Source organism: Musa acuminata, chromosome BXJ2-5, assembly GCF_036884655.1.
Source record: "Musa acuminata AAA Group cultivar baxijiao chromosome BXJ2-5, Cavendish_Baxijiao_AAA, whole genome shotgun sequence".
Taxonomy (NCBI): domain Eukaryota; kingdom Viridiplantae; phylum Streptophyta; class Magnoliopsida; order Zingiberales; family Musaceae; genus Musa; species Musa acuminata.
In genome coordinates this window covers 43,435,705-43,454,759 of record NC_088342.1, presented here as the reverse complement: position 1 = coordinate 43,454,759, position 19,055 = coordinate 43,435,705, and the positions used below count along the sequence as shown (strand labels likewise).

Genomic DNA, 19,055 nt, shown 5'->3' with positions numbered 1-19,055 from the left:
CCTTTAAGCACTGTAATCCTGAGAAGCACTGTTGGAAGAACATATGGGAACAAAGGCAGCTTTACTTCCCCCACTCGTGAAGTGGGAATCGACACTATTAAACGACCCAATGATGGCCGACCAAAGTCACCAAACCTCACCTTTATCTCATCTCTTTTCTGGCCTTCGTTTAGCGGGATAAAGAACACATTCTTTCACGCATCTCGTGCCAAATACACACTCAAAAGGCAGGAAAGACACAGCAGTAGGCCAGCCTTCTTGTGCCCTAAAGTGGTGAACCACAACCTTTTGATCTCTCTCTCTCTCTCTCTCTCTCTCTCTCTAAGAATAATTTAAAGACAACTTTGGGATTAATGACATGGGTTAGGCATCATCGACACAGTAGGTTTGTTTCCCATAGCATCTGAGAAAGGAGATATCGAAGTGCCACTCATGTCATGACTCAAAAGCACAATCCTTGTTTTAACTTGAGGAACCACAAAAGCATACTTTACCAAATGGATTCCAGCAGTCAATGGCATGTGCAGTTCCACTTTAGGTCAATGATTAGTTCATGGGATCAGTACCATGCATTAGTGGTTGGCATTACATAATTGAAGTAAAAGTGATCAAGCACTTGTCCTTATTAGTTTATCTGTGATCAATCATATATGTGGTGAGGACACACAGATAAACAACACTAATTACTCGCAGAGCAAAAGAAAAATGTCTGTGAAAAGAATCTGATGAGAGCTGTGTAAGAATCACAACACACACTTGTCTATCCAACCACAACTGGCATCAGCTAACAAATGTGAGAGAGAGGAGAAGATTGAATTCATTTCTTTGTTCATTAGAAGATGACCAGATTGAATTGATGTGAGTTCTTCAAGTTTCAAGGGGTGAAACAATCTTGAAGTCTTCCAAGTGTTGTGAGAAAGGAATCATGTGCAACATAGAGTTGGAATCTTATTGATCTGCTCTTCAATTTTCTTGTCTTCCTTGTTTGCATTCTCATCTCCATTGCAATCAAGTTAAGAGCAACATTTCATGTTGTTGGTAGAGAAGATCTTGATATCGAGAGAAAAATCTAGCTATTAACAAACAAACACAAATCATAATAAAAGGAGAATATAAGATTCGACAGTCCATCCTTACTTCTACCAAGATATAAATCTCACCCTGTTTAAATCTATTCCGGAGAAACTTAGAAGAATTCAATCCTTTGACTCCCTTTCTACCATAATAGGCTGCATTAAGCTTTTAACTAACATCCTTGAAAGATTTACAACCTTGTTTTATCTTCAACACCTCCAAGTGGAAGAATAATTCAGCTATTACAGAAAAAGTGAAACCATCAGATAAAAGGAGATGAGTGACAACAACCGACATGTTATATCACACACAATACAACAATTTAACGTAGGTTACCCTACTGCAAAGCCATAGCTAAGAGTTGGACCAATGAAACACTCAGCTTTTTAGATGATTCTTAGGTTAAATACTACCCTTTAAGAGAGGAACAAATCAAGAGAAGAATAGAGAACACTAAACAAAGAGGAGATCACAGTATTTCCGGCTGAAATCATGGAAGCAACTATTAAATGATTAGGAAAAGATAAACAAGTGATAGTGACCCAACTTAATGTAGAATATTAGCAACATGCTGCTCACTGTGCCTAAGACTAGCTAATAGTACATGCAACCACTAGGCCTCAATTGTTTAATGCAGGTGGTGTACACAGTTTCATACACTATGGTGAGTTAAACTAATGCTTACAAAGAAAGCACCAAACCCAACCTGTAAATTGGTTGGCAAGCATGAATTCTTTTGATTAGAGATTCAAGTTATTGTGAGGCACTTAAAAGTCCACGAGAGGAGGATGGATTCTAATGGATGTAGTTTGGAACTGCATTACATTAATGGATTGAGATGGTAAGAAACAACAATATGCTTTGTGAAGCATAGAGGTTAGTGAGTCATCAAGAGGAGCTGTGGTATAGAAACATGTCCTGCACATTTGTTGTAGCATAGTTGGGACATCAAATTATGGCTTCAAGTACTTGCAGACCATGAATTGGTTTGTTGGGATGAGATGGTATCATTGGAAGTCAACTTAGCATTTAAACCTACATTCTCTGTTGTAGTAATCATTGCTTAGAGGGTATATATATTCTTAGTTTTGTTAAAGTTCACAAGTATTTTTTAGTAATCCTAATTATATTTAAATTATTGAAGGATTAGAAACCCAACTATGAAAAGATTCTCTTGTAGAATAAGATTTATTTATTCTATCTCAAATTTATTTTAAGAAAGAAGTATAGAAGAAAATAATTTAGGTGCTCTAAGGATTTTCTCTAATAGATCTAGAAGGAGTTGAAAGAGAAGATTCTTCGGAATCATGTGAAGGAGTGTATAAGAGATTTTGATTATTTGATCTAGAAAGATTTTCTCTAATAAATCTAGAAAGGATTGAGAGAAAAATTCTTTGAGTGTACAAGAGATTTCAGACTTAAACTCAAGAGATAGTTATTAATTATATTTATTTTTCTCATGATATAAAATATTTATTTTTTTTTATGTACATAGAATAGGGTTATCAAACCATATAAATTGTCTTACTTTTCTACTTTGTACTTTGATTGTTGATATTTAAAAAAAAAAAATATTGGCAAAGTCAATATTTTGATTTTTTTTAAAAAATAAAATTTCATAGCCCTACCGAATGACTTTTGCAAGTCATTTTGGAGATCCAAAGATAAGTAGGGAGATAAAAATCCTTCCAAATAACATTACAATTATCAATCTAGCTTTCTTATTTTGCATTCTTATTTCCCCATGTAATTATTCAAAGTTACATCTGCATGATTTCCTCTTCTTTCTCCGAGGCAGAGAGTGAATGATGCCAATGTGACATCCAGGCGAGAGCTTCTCCTGCTGCTGTCTGCATCAGTACCAACACATCAATGTAACACATGCAGCAGTCTTTTATACTGCCATCTCCTCCAAGTTAAGAACTGCTCCTCTTCTCTCCCTTGTGCTGTTGAGATGCTTAGATTAAACCCTCCCTTCCTTCCGCATTTAGCAGAACCCCTCAGTTTTGTCCCTCTGCAACCATCACGCATGTTCTTCCCTACACGTGTTGCATCCGCCATTAATGTTGCAGACCTTCTCCCGCTAAAGTCTAAAGTTAGCATGGCTGGGGTTTGCAGCACCGTATTTTGTTGTGTGGGTAAGTTGGAGCAGTATTTTTAGATTTACACGTACTTCTCTGCCATGCAGATTTCTTTCTTTAGCCACCTTTCCATGCAAATAATTGGATTTCTTTCTTTATGATAGATTACTTGTGTTAAATACTAAGAGAATCAAATCTTCTTCTGACACCATTTAGATAAATAACTATTTACAACTAAACTGTATATAAATATATGTATATAATAAAAAGAAAAGAAAAGGAGAATCCACGCAAAGCCATCTCCTTCCTTCCTTCCCTCCCTCCCTCTTAAATTGCATCCTCTTCTCGTCTCCCTTCATTCCCTCCCTCCTCTTCATCTCCCATAGAGACAGAGAGAGAGAGAGAGAGAGAGAGAGTTGCCGGATGGCAATAATGGAACTGGATCTGGACCGCCTCAGGGCCGTCCGAGTCATCGGCCGGGGAGCCATGGGGACTGTGTTCCTAGTCACCTCCCGTTGCAGTGGCGCCACCACCACCGATCCCCAGCCTTGCCTTCCCCCTCTTTTTGCCCTCAAGGTGGTGGAGAAGCACTCCCCTTCCGCCAAGCCGGACTCTGACCGCCGCGCCCGCTGGGAGCTCAACCTCCTCTCCCGCCTCTCCTCGGCGGGCGGCGACGGACAACGCAACCAGAGCCACCCGTTCCTACCCTCGCTTCTGGGCTCGGTGGAGACGCCGGAGCTGCTGGCGTGGGCAGTACCCTTCTGCTCTGGCGGCGACCTGCACGCCCTCCGCCACTCCCTCTCCCCCGACGCTGCCTTCTCACCCACCGCCATCCGCTTCTACCTCTCCGAGCTCGTCGCCGCGCTTGCGCACCTCCACTCCCTCCGCATCGCCTATCGCGACCTCAAGCCCGAGAACGTCCTCCTCCAGTCTTCCGGCCACATCACCCTCACAGACTTCGACCTCTCCCGCCATCTTTCCACTTCCGCTTCCCCCTCCGCCTCGTCCACAGCTCCCCCTCACCCGCTGCCGCCTGAAAACCGGCCACGCCGTCGCCACCGACGACAACTCACCCGCATCTTCGCCTTCGGCGCTGCCAGCGCCTACGCCGAGGCCGACCATCACCGCCACCACCTCAAAAAGGCTCGGTCCGCCAGGGTCTCCCCCGTGAGCCGTCGCAGAATCAGCTTCTCCACGTCCGGCGCCGCCGGCGGAGGAGAGCGGTCGTTCTCGTTCGTGGGGACAGAGGAATACGTGTCGCCGGAGGTGGTGCGCGGTGAGGGCCACGGCTTCGCCGTCGACTGGTGGGCGCTCGGGGTCCTCGCCTACGAGATGGCCTACGGCCGGACGCCGTTCAAGGGGCGTAACCGCAAAGAGACATTCCGCAACGTGCTCACCCGGCCGCCGGAGTTCCCCGGGGGCCGCCGCTGCGACCTCACCGACCTCATCGAGCGCCTCCTCGCGAAGGACCCCGCCCGCCGGCTGGGGTCCGCCGCCGGGGCCGACGAGGTGCGAGCTCACCCCTTCTTCCGCGGGGTCCGGTGGGAAATCCTCGCCAAGGTCACGCGGCCGCCCTTCCTTCCGCCGCCGGAGGAGGACCTCGAGGCGGCAGTGATCGGGCTCGGCGAAGATGGGGGCTTCGACGTCAGGGACTACTTTAACGGCCTCCGACAGCCGGCATCGCAGCCGTCGCCGTCGATGGGCTCGTTGACGGAGTTCTAACGGCAGACACTCTCCAGTTTTCCTGTCCGTCTCCGTCTCCGTCTCCGTCTATCCTCTAGATCTGTACATAACGGAATACCGTTAGTTGGGGCGCGGCGGGGGGCCTTTTAGAATTGAGTAACGTATGGGGTCAAAATGTAAAACTCCGTGAACGTCCCCACGTGCGTCGAATCCATCCGTGCCAGAGTTGGATGCTGTTGCACGTGGTGGTTGTCCCGTTCTCAAGCAGCCAACGCAACGCACGTTTGAGGGTCGTCACATCTAAAGCTGATCCATTGAATTCTCTTTTGTCATATCAAACTGCACATCAAACTCCTAATCTTCGGAAAAAAAATTAGAGCAGCTCTATTCTCAATCAATTTATTCTTTACGATTAATGTTCCTCATCATAAAAAGAAAGATGAGTTAATAATATTTCATGTTCCATATCGATGGAAAAATCTTACGTTGAAACTGTTCACTATTATTAGGGAGTGTTCAGAAAAAAAATCGTTGACGTCTTGATTAGTTTAACGTGGTCCAAAACCGTATGTTCAAGGTTGTCCAAGGTAAAAACATTGAATTCCCGATGTATTATCTATACGAAGATCGAGGTTGAGATAGGTTTCCCGACCTCATCTCTCCGACACCCATGTTAGTAACCCGAGATATATAAGTGCATATGTGAATAGTCAAAAGAAGTAAGCACATTTTGCTTTATGCTTTTATCGTAATGGATTTCTTCTATATATGTTGGATTCTCTCAACTCACGCGTTTTGGGCATAATTTGCCTTACGCCTCCACTGTAGTAGATTTCTCTTTATGTGTCTCGAGCACATTTGCCTTTTTGCCTCCGCCATGATAGATTTTTCATCGCGTGGGCCGAGGTTTTTCAACTCACATGTTTCGAGCACATTTTGTCTTATGCCTCTGCTATGATGGATTTCGCCTTGTACGGATCGAGTTTTTCCGACTCACACACATCAAGCATATTTTGCCTTATGCCTCTGTCATTACGAATTTTCCTTCACGCGAGTTGAGTTTTTCTGATTCATGCTAGGCAAATTTGGCCTTGTACCTCTGTCGTGACGGGTATCTTCTTACATAGGTCAGGTTTTCTCACCCCATATGCACCGGGCACTTCTGACTTTGTGCCTCTACCATGATAGATTTCTCCTTATGCGAGTCAGAATTTCCTGACTCACGCACCTTAAGCACATTTTGCCTTGTGCCTCGATCATGGCAGATTTCTCTTCACGTGGGTTAGTTTTTTTGACTTATGCACATCGAGCACATTTAGCCTTATGCCTCCATCATGATAGATTTCTCTTCACAAAGGTCGATTTCTCTTGACTCATGTGCTTCGAGCATATTAGTCAGGTTTTTTCAGCTCACACCTCGAACATATTTTGCCTTATTCCTTCGCCGTGACAGATTTCTCCTTGCATAAGTCGAGTTTTCTTGACTCATACACCTCAGACATATTTTGCCCAATGCTTCCACCATGGTGGATTTTTCTTCATGTGGGTTGGGTTTTTTTACACCTCAGGCACATTTAGTCTTATGCCTCTATTGTAGAGGGTTTCTACTTGTGCAGATCGGGTTTTCCTGACTCACGCGCCTTAGGCATATTTGACCTTATGCCTCTATCATAGCAGATTTCTCATCACGCGAATTAGGATTTCCCTATTATTTGTCTCCCCTAAGAAGTTTTTTAGGGCTCTTACAAAAGGGGTCTGAAGTGCAACGTTTAGTTCATACGATATTAGTGCGTTCGGGAACTCCTCATGTGGATTGGGTTTTCCTAACCCACATGCCTCGGGCACATTTTACTTTATGCTTCCGTCATAGTAGATTTCTCCTCGTTCCAAGTTAGCTTCTCCCGACTCATGTACCTCAGGCACACTTTGTTTTGCGCCTCTATCATGATAGATTTTTCTTTATCTATGTTGGGTTTTCTTGACTCATGCATCTCAGGCATATTTTGCCCTGCGCCTTTATCGTGGCATATTTATCTTCACGTGGGTTGATTTTCTCGGCTCGCACACCTTAAGCATATTTTGCCTTATGCCTCTATAATGGTTGATTTCTCTTCATATGGGTCGAGTTTTACAAACTCATGAGTCTCGGGCATATTTTGCCCTGCGCCTCCACCGTAGTGGATTTCGCTTCACACGGGTCAAGTTTTCCTAACTCACTCGTCCCATGTACATTTGGCCTTGTGCCTCTACTGTGACGAATTTTTTCTCGTGCTAGTCGGGTTTTCCCAACTCATGTGCCTTGGACACACTTTGCCTTATACCTCCGTCGTATAGCTAATTTCTCCTTATGCAGGTTGAATTTTTTCAATTTACGCATCTTGGACACATTTTGCCCTATACCTTAGTTGTGACAGATTTTTCTTCACATGAGTTGGGTTTTCCTTACTCATATGCCTCGGGCATATTTGGTCTTGTACCTATGTTGTGGTGGGTTTCTCTTTGCATGAGTTGAGTTTTCCCAACTCATGAGCCTCAAGCATATTTGGTCTTGTGCCTTTACCGTAGTAGATTTCTCCTCGCATGGGTTAGATTTTCTCAACTTACGAGCCTCTAGCACATTTTGTAATATGTCTCACCTCCGTCGTAGTAGATTTCTCTTTATACGGATTGAGTTTTCTTGATTCATGTACCTTAAGCACATTTTGTCTTGCACCTCTGTTGTAACAAATTTCTTTTTATACGAATTAAGTTTTCCCGACTCATATGCCTAGGGCACATTTTGCCCTACGCTTCCACCGTGGCATATTTCTATTCACATGGGTTGAGTTTTTCTGACTCACATGCATCAGGAATAGTTGGTCTTGTGCCTCCGTCATGGTGGATTTTTCATTGCACGGGTTTTTTTTATTCATGCACCTTGGGCACATTTTGTCGTGTCTCCACCATGGTGGATTTCTCCTTTACGAGTTAGGTTTTTCTGACTCGTATATTTCTGACACATTTTACTTTGTGCCTCTATCATTGTGTATTTCTCTTCACATGAGCTGGATTTTCTCAACTCACACACCTTAGTCACATTTGGCCTTGTGCCTCTGCCATGGCGGGTTTCTCTTTGTGTGCGTCGAGTTTTCCCGACTCATACACCACATGCACATTTGGCATTATGCCTGTCATGACGGATTTCTTCTCGCACAAGTTTGGTTTTCCCGACTCATACTCCTCGGGCATCTTTTGCCTTGTACTTTCGTAGTGGTAGATTTCTCTTCACACAGGTCAGATTTTCTTGACTCATACATCTCAAACACATTTTGCTTTGCACCTCCACCATGATAGATTTCTCTTTACATGGGTCAGATTTTCCTAACTCATGCATCTCAAGCATTTTGCTTTGTGCCTCCACTATAACAGATTTATCTTCATGCGGGTCAAAATTTTCTAACTCATGCGCTTTAGGCTCATTTAGCCTTATGCCTCCGTCATGGTGGATTTTTTTCTCCAGTGCATAGGGTTCTCCCGAGTCATATATCTTGGGCATATTTTGCTTTGTACCTCCTCCATGACAGATTTCTCCTCACTTGGGTCGGGTTTTACCGACTCATACGCCTCGGGCATATTTTGCCATGCACCTCCGTCGTAGCAGATTTATCTTCACACAGATTAGGTTTTCTCGACTCACGCACCTCGAGCACATTTTGCCTTGTGCCTCTATCGTGATGGATTTCTCTTCATGGGAGTCAGGTTTTCCTAACTCATGTGCTTTAGGCACATTTTGCTTTGCACCTCCGCTATAACAGATTTGTCTTCACATGGGTCGAATTTTTTTGACTCGTGCACCTTAGGCACATTTGACCTTGTGTTTTCGTCGTGATTTGTCTTCACGGTGGGTCGGGTTCTCTCGATTCACCGCCTCATGCATATTTTATCTTGTGACTCCGTTGTGGTGGATTTCTCCTCATACGGGTTGAGTTTTCTCGACTCATGTGTCTTAAGCACATTTTGCCTTTGGTCTCCATCGTGGCGAATTTTTCCTTATGGGGTTTGGCCTTTCTTGACTCATATGTCTCAGGCATATTTGGTCTTCTACCTCCACCATGACGGATTTTAGCACTTTTTTAGTCTTTCATCCGGTACTTTTCCAGTCTTTCATCTATTAGTGTCCCTTTGGAATTGTCTCGAAGGGACACTTGTCTAAATCGTAGGAGGAGAGAGATAAACTCCCTCCATGTAAATCCTCCCATACCATATGGATAAGGCTTATTTATCCATTTGAGTCTCCAAGGCCTCCTTAGTAGCCTTCTCTATTTTGTACCAGTACCCTACAGGGCAAGTCGGTCCTCGAGTCCCTTGTAGTCACGGTATCGGTTCTATAACCGATGAATCTTCCACCATCCTACTCTTCTGCCTCCTTAGGTTAGGATGTCTCTCCTTTCTCGTACAAGCTCCTCCCGATCTACTAGCCACCAAACGATCAAGTTTTACGTTTTATTTTTAGACAACCCAAGGGTGGAGGATGTCCCAAGGTAGTTTAGACCTGTAAGCATAGGGTTGTTCGAGATGTCTCCAAGGTGAAAACATTGAACTCCTAATGTGTCACCTATTTAAAAATCGAGGTCAAGAGAGATTTCTCGACATGATCACATCCATGTTAGTTACCAGAGGTGTACGAACGTAGACAGCTTAGTCAAAAGAAATAAATCATCCTAGCCTTGAAGGATAGATAGCTTCTAACTATCACAACATCTTCTTCTTCTTGGCATCTTTTACATGTGGATAGACAGATGACTTGGATCTTTTCCTCCAATCAAAAACTCTACATGACAACTATATATATCAGATAATGATTCCCTATCAACAAAAATAACGTGAGCATTGGCTAATTGGACATTGGGGATCTGTTTTGTAATGTCAATCTAAATGCACATATTAGAGAATATATCCTTAGCAACACTATGCACTAGACTGTTCCTTTTATGCAGTAATGATTGGCACTGATGTCTCTCTATAGCATGTTTGAGACTGAGTTGTTCCAAAGTTAAGACAACAGATATATGATTTATCCATCCATCTAATCTATGGATCAAGAAAGATATAATAGCAGCTTCCATATTGCTAGAGAAGGAGACAACAAAAATAAGTCGACGTTCAAGAGGGCCAAGTATAGGAGGAACTCATGTCAGGCATGGAGTTCGGCAAAAAGACAGTAGAAACATGCCATGGAATTTAATCTTTCATCATAAACAAGTAGAACAAAAAGTTCACAATCCATGCACAGAAGAAGACACAGCATCCCCTAATTCTGCTCATGACTTGTCTGCTTCGATACCCTAAGACTTGTAGAGACCAACCAAATAGGACTGAATCCTTTCATTTTTGTGTTCTTGTTGCATTCCGATTGAAACAAGGCAAGTGCAAGGGGTCCCAAGAAGCACCCGTCCTTGTTTGCTGGATGAACATATGGAGAGAAAGCCCTCGTCAGCATCTTGCCCATGTTAGCACAATGCCAAGAACTCCCACAAGGTCCCCCATGTCTTGGACTTGTCATCCCTCCTTTTGCAATTTATTGCATTGCTGTGTTGAGACAAGTTGTGCCTCTGGTCTCTTTCTTCCTCCTCATTGAGATGTTGTAGCTCACAAAAAGAAAGAGTTGCATTAATCAGATGATGATACTGAGAGAAAAAAATCTTGATCACAGGACTCTTCTCGATCTATATCACCCATACAAAATTCGCCATTGATAGTTGTGTTTCGCCTGGTTGACAAATGGTCCCATTAAGCCTTTTCTCCCCTGCAGTCATGCTCAGCATCTGCAACATGAAAGAGACCCAGCACTATTATATACGTTCTTACGAATTAGAACCAAGAAAAAAGAAAGAGATACTTGAGGGCCTAGTGGTCATCCAAGCTGACAGATCAGTCAGCATCTCTGTTTGTCTTATCTATTGGACTATGTTTTACATGAATTACTAGGAACTGATAATTTAATATGAAATTAAAGCAGAAGATCCTACATCGAGTGCCATGCTGCTGTTTGCATATATTTCCTACATAATTCAGGTAGCATATATGGAAATCTGAGACATTCTACCAACTCATGTATGAGATGAGGTGTTAGGAACATAAACTACCCAAAATCTGGTTTATCTATTAATTAAAGCTTTTGTATAGATTGGTTATTTTATGCAAGCAAACGTAGAGTAAAGAATGTCTTGACGTATAATCACAAATCTGCAAGAATCTAATTCCACATTAAACCAAATGCACCTCTCTCCATGTGACAAGAACCTTAAGATCTACCCTATTTGAGTAACACCAACATATCATGGCTTGTTTCAAAGAATTTTGAACTGCAAATTTGACACTGCATGCAGCAAACTACTTGTTTATGTGTTCATCAATATCAGCACATCAAAATGTGTATCTGTCAGTCTGTACATGTAGTAGCTTCTGACCTTCTAGTGCTTAAAAATCACCCATGTTGTTTCCTCCATTTAGCTGCACTCTTTCGCCACATTAATAAACCCAACTACTGATACTTTCTCATCATGCACAAGCAGGTATAGTCAATACACACCTCTAGGATAAATATAAAGGGTGGTTCGGTGAGCAAGGCTCCCGCTAACATAGGGTCTGGTTAAGATTAATGTACCTAACTATGCAATTTCTTTTTCTTTTTTATAACATGTACTCAATGTTTACCACTCAACTATTGTACATATTGTAAGAGCAAACAAAATGAACCAATAAACAGTATAAAATCATGGACAAGCAGATAAATGTCTAATTGAACTTGTTAAACAATATTTATAGATTAAAAAAACTATATTCATAAAAAGGTCACCTCCATTCCTCTTTCTGTCCCTTTTAAATTCCTTTGTCATCTCCTATCAATCTTTCCCTACCTTCTCTTGTCCTATTTCCAAAGGAACCTTGACCCATGCTGTGCCCACCCAATAATCAGAAGGTGACCCGCATTTTCACTTCAGTAGCAATCAGTCATGCCACAGCCAACAATCTGTAGCATCACCCCAAGATGGTCAAGCTGGTCCCCCCTGAGCTGCCAAAGAACCCATCTTCTCCTCCCCTGATGGCAGCACCAGCAGGGTGCACTCATTAATAATAAATCTATAATACCTAACCTGATCATTCCTTGTAATGGTAACATCCTCTTGTCATTATCTTCAAATACATGAACCTCTAATAAGCCAGTCAAGTTTTGCATGATATATAACTCATTGTATCAGAGCAGTGAAAGGGAACTAACTGAAATTTAGAAGGACAACTTGGATCTAACAGGTCAACATTTGAAAAGTATAGCCTTAACAGTTGCCTTGAATGAAAATTCAAGTTCAGGATTTTAGAAAATGTTGATCCTCATCTATAATATCATGGTGCTCACTCACATAGTGCTGATTTATCTGCACTCCAGAGTTACACTTAGACACACAAGTTTTTATCTAAAAATTCCATCTTTCCAACTTCACGGTGAAAACCTTTTACAATATTGCAAAAAAGAAAAGCATCTTTTTGTGATTTATGAATTTTGCCTTTTGGGCCCCCAAAAAAACCATTATTGAAGGTCTCCAAACTGCAGATACCAAATCAAAGATGGAGATGCAAATGCAAATGCATATAGAACAGAATCCTCAATCTTAAGAAAAGCCAGATAGCTTAAATGCATTTACGTTCCAAGCCTTCCAAGATTCCGATTAACGACACACATCCGAATACCAAATCAAGGATGGAGATGCAAATGCAAATGCATATAGAACAGAATCCTCGATCTTAAGAAAAGCCAAATAGCTTAAATGCATTTACATTCCAAGTCTTCCAAGATTCCGATTAACGACACACATCCGAACTAATTCCACCCAGAATAAGACCTAGTAGTATAGGGAGGATGCACAAAAGAACAAGTCGGATACAGATCAGAAGATCCACTGCTGCCACCAAGCTTACCGATGGTCCGTTCTGCTTGGAATCATGACAAGCATATACCGCAATTGAACAGACAGAGATGGAGAAGACGACGAAATCCAAGAGTATGCTCACCAGAACTCTCCCTCCCTCTCCGCATTGCCGAAGAAGCTTCGAAGGGAAGCCTTCTCCGGCCATTCGAATGCGCAATGACGTAATTATTATTTGAGGAAATAAAAAAAGGTCCGCCGACTATCCGGTGTGCTTACCTGAGATCACTCGAACGCTAAAAAGCTTCCGAAAAATAATTTTCGACCCAAAAGCGTTCGAGTTGTGACGCCCTAAGCTCACTCCGGTGAGCAGAATCTGGCCCCTTTCTTGATCTAACCGAACCGAACCGGACATTGTAGAATAACCGGTTCAATTGTACGGCCCGCTGTGTCAGATGGCAAACTTGGATCCTATAAAATTGACGGGCGCATGCATCATGACCGCTTATCCATCGGGAATTACGACATCCTACGACCAGCACTCGATATGAGTGGGTCCGACGAGGACACTTCAAGCCGGTCCTGATTGACCGGTCATTTTGGCGGTCGACCGTGATCAAATCGATCACTCTACACGAAGCAAAAAGTTCCGATGACTCTCCAGTGAGGTTACCAGATATAACAAGACTGTTTAATGCTTACAGAAAAATTATACCAGCACAAAAACCATGCGATTTCCACTTTCTCATCCTCACCTTCCGGTGAACCGAACCGAGAAGCTGGAATAAGGGTCCGAAGACGACCAGTGAGGTTATCACGTATCTGTCCAAACAAGACAAAGAACACAAGGATACAATACTCTTACTCTCTAACAATTTTACAGCATCAGGCAGAAACAAAATGAATCATAATGCAAGTTCGATGAAGACAGAAAGATATCACAACCAAATCATCTCAAGAAACGAGCGGCAGCTGAAGTGATTACACGATACATGAAGCAAAAGTTGTGCCAAAACTTCAGTGTTCACGGGGAATCCTCCTATTCTCCTTGCAGAATGGCAAGAGGCAAATGACAGCTTCAATGGTAACAAATACATCTTTCTTAAGAAGAGTTGTCTGGAACTTTGAAAGAGAATCCTTCAACTCCACAACTGACGTCAAATTCCCCGATCTGAAAGATCTGCATATACATGAAGAAAAGGTTTCTGTAAGGTTTTCAAGCCCCTATCAATGCATTGGAAAAGATAATGTGCCGATAGCATGATTCGTCTATCCTTTTCGTACGTTTCATGGCAACAATCTAGTACAACCACATGGCAGGACCAAGAACATTATAGAAGACTAGACAACTGCTTTGTTAGAGATATAGCTACTAGAAGACTACATTAAGAGCACTTTGCAACCTTAAAGTATGTAAAGATTTCTCTAGTTATTTTTCTTGTATTTTTATTGTTTTAAACAAAATATTAGTTTAGTTTAGTTGCGTATGTCCTTTACTGATATCTAATAGCATTCAAATCTCCAATATTTAACCAGCAAGGCATGTATATTATTGTTTATTACAAAAATTCATTATTGCTACATTTCTCAACCCATATAGCATGAAAGATCAAAATTAGGGTGAATTTAATTCTATGTGACATTAAACGATAAAGCTAAGGACTATATGGATTATCTAGTGAAGTAACACATATGGCATGAGGTTAGATCATCTGAATGGAAGAAAACAAAGATCAGGTTGATGCTGGAATATTTGATTTGATCATGCCTGGAAAAGTCCATTAGATTAAAGCTGGCTTCCTCAAAATCTACACAAGCTCTGAACTTTCATGCCGCAGAAGACTTCTCAATAATGAACTTAACAACATCCTTCAGCAATCTGGCAAGAAAGAATTAATGCATACCTCTAGAAACACACACTAAAAGATCCCAGACTCCATAGTCCGATAATCATCTTCCATAAGTAAAAGAACAGCAGTTGTGACAAGCCTGCAAAATTGTTGTGTTAGCAAGGACATTGATTCAGATAATAGTAAAACTAAAAGCTAATAGCAGAGAACAAAGAGAAATGAAGAAATGCAACTCATGCAAGTTATTATAACCGAAAGCAAAAACCATTGACCAAATATCACACATAAGGAAATTCAAGATAGTTTATATATAATTATAAAGATTTTACCTTCATTGACCTCACCACAAACCAGAAAGTATAGCACTCTAAAATTTCAAGAAACAAGATAATAATGCAGAATGAACACCATAAATCTCAATGACCAAGAAGAGTGTCGTTATAGCTTAGTCAATGAGAGATAATTGACCCATACGTATGGCTTTAAGCATAATATAACAATATAATATATCTGATGATTCTCATTCAGACTCAAACTAGTATGGAAACAACATACTTGAAAATAAGTTGAAATGATCCAAATTTCAATAAGGCATGTTCAGACTTTTGTCCTAAAATTATTATTCTTTTATCCCTGAATGAAATTACAACTGTTCCTGACTTCCTGTGAAGATTCAAGAACAGTAGACAGAAGCAGGAGACATTCTTAACAAATTTCCTATTTTTGGCCTTTTTTCATTATTTGGTTGTATGGAGAAGAAATAACTCTTTTTATACTAGACTGCATTAGAAAGTTTGCCGGTATGGTCAACAGCATGTGATTTGTTGTCATCCAACAAAGTGAAAGCACATAACTGCTCAAGTTTTAAAATGCATAAAGGTTTTAGATGAACTTGAAATGCAAACAATAGCCACCTAGAAGCATACCTGTAAATAACAATGATAAAAATGCTGCAATAAAAAGCAAGCTTGATTATTCTGTATTTCTTCTCTTCATTCAGCAGTCTAAAGATCTCAGTAACATCAATTAGATGCTTCCTTTTCATATATCTGGAGTAGAAAAAAGTGTATCATATGTAAAGTTATTCCAGTTCCAATGAACTTATAAAACATAAGATGCCACAAGTGGCCAAAGATAAGTAATGAAAACCGACTAACTGGAACATGCACACTGTAATGGTCGAAACATGCCATCAGCAGTTAACAATAACATACTGATGTAAGATGTCCATTTTATAAGTTTCTTCAGGATATATACAGAATGAAGTATATATTCAAGTTTTAAATGACAGTGAATCAAGGCATTCTCTCTTTTATGTTAGGCAAAGCTTGAAGTGAAACCAAGTCCAGTTTCCTAACCAAGACTTTATTAATAAAGTCAAAGTAGTATACTAAACAACTACAAGAAATGTTATATCCTTTTCTAAGTGATTGAACCATACATTAACTTTTGATATAGCCTCCTGACCCTGCAAAAACATAACTAAGCCCATCCCCTGTTACAAAAAATGTATAGTCATGCATATGAAAATGAGGAAGCATTGCCAAACAGAACCTTCTTCAATTCCATATATCATCCACAAAGCTGAACTGTGGTTAAAAGACTCCCACATGCATCAAGTATATTAGAACTATATAAAACTTTTCAGGGATACCACAACTATCTGATTAATCAGGTAGACTGATGCATTTAGATTTAGAAAATTGTAAGACCAGAAGATATCTTAGAACTAAATAATTAACACTTAGTACTTATCCAGCAGACAATGATATGACTAATGCAACAAAAACATCAAACATGAACATCTTGATGGCTCTGAAAATTCCCAAGGAATCTACTAAGCACATCAACAAATAAAAAGAAGGCATATAACCAAACATATAACCATAGGAAAGAGATGATTCGTACAGCTTTGTGTGGTAATAAGTGATGGGAGCCATTAGTAGAAATGGAAACCAATGCCATGTCAGAAGGAATAAAATGCATAAGGTTCCCTGCACCATGAACTCTGGAACCACAACAGCATTGATTCGTGATGATAAATCATATGGGTTGATATAGTCAAACTCCAAATCAGATAAGCAAATGAGCTGTTACATAAGTAAAACCAAGAAAAGTTAGAAGGTCAAAAAGGTACATGGTTAAAAAATTTTAAATACCCTGTTACAACCCCCAGGCAGTTTGTACAGATACAGGTAAATTGAACTTAATATATTAACATAAGAAACCAACAAATATACCAAAATCCCTATTTTAATCAGACAAATGAGAAACAGAGAAGCAACTTATTGACACGTTAAATGAGAAACAGATAAATGAACTTCTGGTACTTGATAAATAAAATTGCATATGGTTGGATAAGTGGAAAAAAGAAAAGGATAATGACTGTATGTCACAAGAGGATGTTAGATGACTGAGGCCATATTGCACTTTATACCAGTTTGCCTTGCCTTCAATAAATAAAGAACATGTACACGTTTAAATTGACAAGTATAGGCTACTAACATGCATTACGCATTTTAGGATTTGTACAATCCTTAAGCAAGCCCATAAATACTGGCAGAAGAATCATTTCTTCAGTTTGTGTATGTCTGCCTGATGCTGGAGCTTATACATTAAAATATATCATAACTGGAAAGCTACAAGAACGACGGATTAGTAATTCCAAGCTGCCAGCTACTAGGTGATGTAGAGAAAAAGATCGGCATCCTTCACTTTGAAGATAGATGGAGCTACTGTACCTTCCACCAGGTTGTAGAAACTGTGCAATCAAAGGGAACTTCAAAGGCAATGTTGGAGCTCAAGCTGGTGCTAAAGAACCAAATAGAACTCAAGATCGTTTTTTTACACGTTCACGAACTATTCCAAAACCAAGGGGACAAAAAGGTAAGGGGAAGCTAACAACTTATACCACGACGCAGGCACCAGTGTCGAGTTAACAACATAAAGGCTGCATTTTTTTCCCGTGAAATCTCACAACACAAGACAAATATTAACCACACAAGCTGAAGACAACGGACACGGCAACAATCCGAAGAAAAAAAGGCTCCAAAATATACGAAACAAAGCCAAAAAACAGAGCACGGTTTGGGATGTTCTTGAGAGATGGCGAGTCGAAAGGGGGATACAAGCAGGGTTTAGGGTTTAAGTTTCACCTGATAGGCGCTGAATCCGATGAGAGAGATCGCAGCGGCGAAGGCGAGGAGCCAAAGGAAGAGCTCCCACGCCATGGCGGCCTCGATCTTGTCGCTTCAAAGGGGAGAAAGGGATCGAATCGAACCATAGGATTCCGGATTTCGACTTTGGGCATTAAGCCCGAGTAGCGAAGCAAAAGTGTCAAGTAACACGCAACACTTGTCTTACGCGTCCATGTTTACGCGCACAGCCGAGTGGAGGAATCAGTGGAACCCACCTCGGAAACCACTCCACGTGTCTAATGGGTACGATATAGATGGGTGATTGAACTTGTTTCTTTCCACCGAAACGTGGAACCAACATTTCACTAATACGTTAGTGGAGTGGGTGTTCAAATCAAATCGAAATTAGTATCAAAATCGAATTGGTTGAGAAGAGATTTGATCGGAATCGATTCATCAATAATTTGATTTTAAAAACTATAAATGATTCTAATTCTAAAGAATATTTTTTTTTATTTTAATTGATTAATTTGATTCGAATTAAATCGATCTTAATTTTCAATATATCAATCTATCCAAATTCAATGACTTAAGTCTCTAGTCGATTCAATTTGATTAATCAAACTGACGTAGGGACCCCTTTAACGATGTTAGTCCTATCAATAGATCTAATTTAACAAATCTTTTATGTCGATCCAATTGGATTAAGATTTCAGTTCGATTCAATTCAACTAATTCTTTTGAAATATACATATTTTCTTTATTTAAATTTATAAATCGACTAATCGAATCGAATTAATCAATTTAGAACGAGTTCAATTAAGTATGTTCAAATCAGTTTTGATCTACTTACTTTGAATCAAAAAATCAGATCAATTCATTTTGATCCATTTTAATGAAGCTGGAAAATTGTAGTTCATAGTCTAAATCTTAATTGAATGCCCATAGATCTCACTAACATCTCAACAATTGCTTTATTAATCACCATCTAATTCAGAGAAATATATTTCAAATTCAAAAGTTTAATATCTCCTCACAAATTAATAAATTAAGCATGATTAATTTTTTTTCCTATATAATAAGAATTGAATGATACGATCTAAAAAATCATTATAAATTAGAATACTCATATTATCATGATTTGAGTCTTGACAAATTAACTAGCGTATCAATTTTGTTTAGCCCAAATGACTAGTCAAAATAAATACATTCATCAAACCAAATCTTGTCCAATATGAGACTAATCAAGGTGTAACTTAGTAACTTAGTGGTCACTCCACTCACTATGTCTAAACATCATAGCTTCATAAGTTAACTGGTCTATTA

The 19,055-nt window shown here is 40.4% G+C and overlaps 2 protein-coding genes across 2 annotated transcripts; one reads left to right on the top strand and one right to left on the bottom strand.

Annotated features, from left to right (window-relative positions):
- Positions 1-3,460: 3,460 nt before the first annotated feature.
- LOC135611844 (serine/threonine-protein kinase UCN-like) lies at positions 3,461-5,157 on the top strand. Its single transcript, XM_065107491.1, has one exon. It carries the CDS (start codon positions 3,579-3,581, stop codon positions 4,875-4,877), a length of 1,299 nt encoding a protein of 432 aa, XP_064963563.1. The 5' UTR covers positions 3,461-3,578; the 3' UTR covers positions 4,878-5,157.
- An 8,425-nt stretch (positions 5,158-13,582) lies between these two features.
- LOC103985510 (protein cornichon homolog 2) lies at positions 13,583-17,901 on the bottom strand. The gene is made up of 5 exons (XM_009403233.3): positions 17,748-17,901; positions 16,501-16,682; positions 15,519-15,641; positions 14,647-14,731; positions 13,583-13,922 (listed from the first exon to the last, which is right to left on the bottom strand). Exons 1-4 carry the CDS (start codon positions 17,820-17,822, stop codon positions 14,662-14,664), a joined length of 450 nt encoding a protein of 149 aa, XP_009401508.1. The 5' UTR covers positions 17,823-17,901; the 3' UTR covers positions 13,583-13,922; positions 14,647-14,661.
- Between the last annotated feature and the right edge of the window lie 1,154 nt (positions 17,902-19,055).

Bases quoted from the DNA above. Each gene is read 5' to 3' on its own strand.
- LOC135611844 (XM_065107491.1), top strand. From the start codon at position 3,579: ATGGCAATAATGGAACTGGATCTGGACCGCCTCAGGGCCGTCCGAGTC.
- LOC103985510 (XM_009403233.3), bottom strand. From the start codon at position 17,822: ATGGCGTGGGAGCTCTTCCTTTGGCTCCTCGCCTTCGCCGCTGCGATC. The intron at 15,642-16,500 runs GTACGAATCATC...TTTCTACTCCAG, and splicing joins ACTTATTACCACACAAAGCT to ATATATGAAAAGGAAGCATC. The intron at 14,732-15,518 runs GTATGCTTCTAG...ACAATTTTGCAG, and splicing joins TTTATCATTGTTATTTACAG to GCTTGTCACAACTGCTGTTC.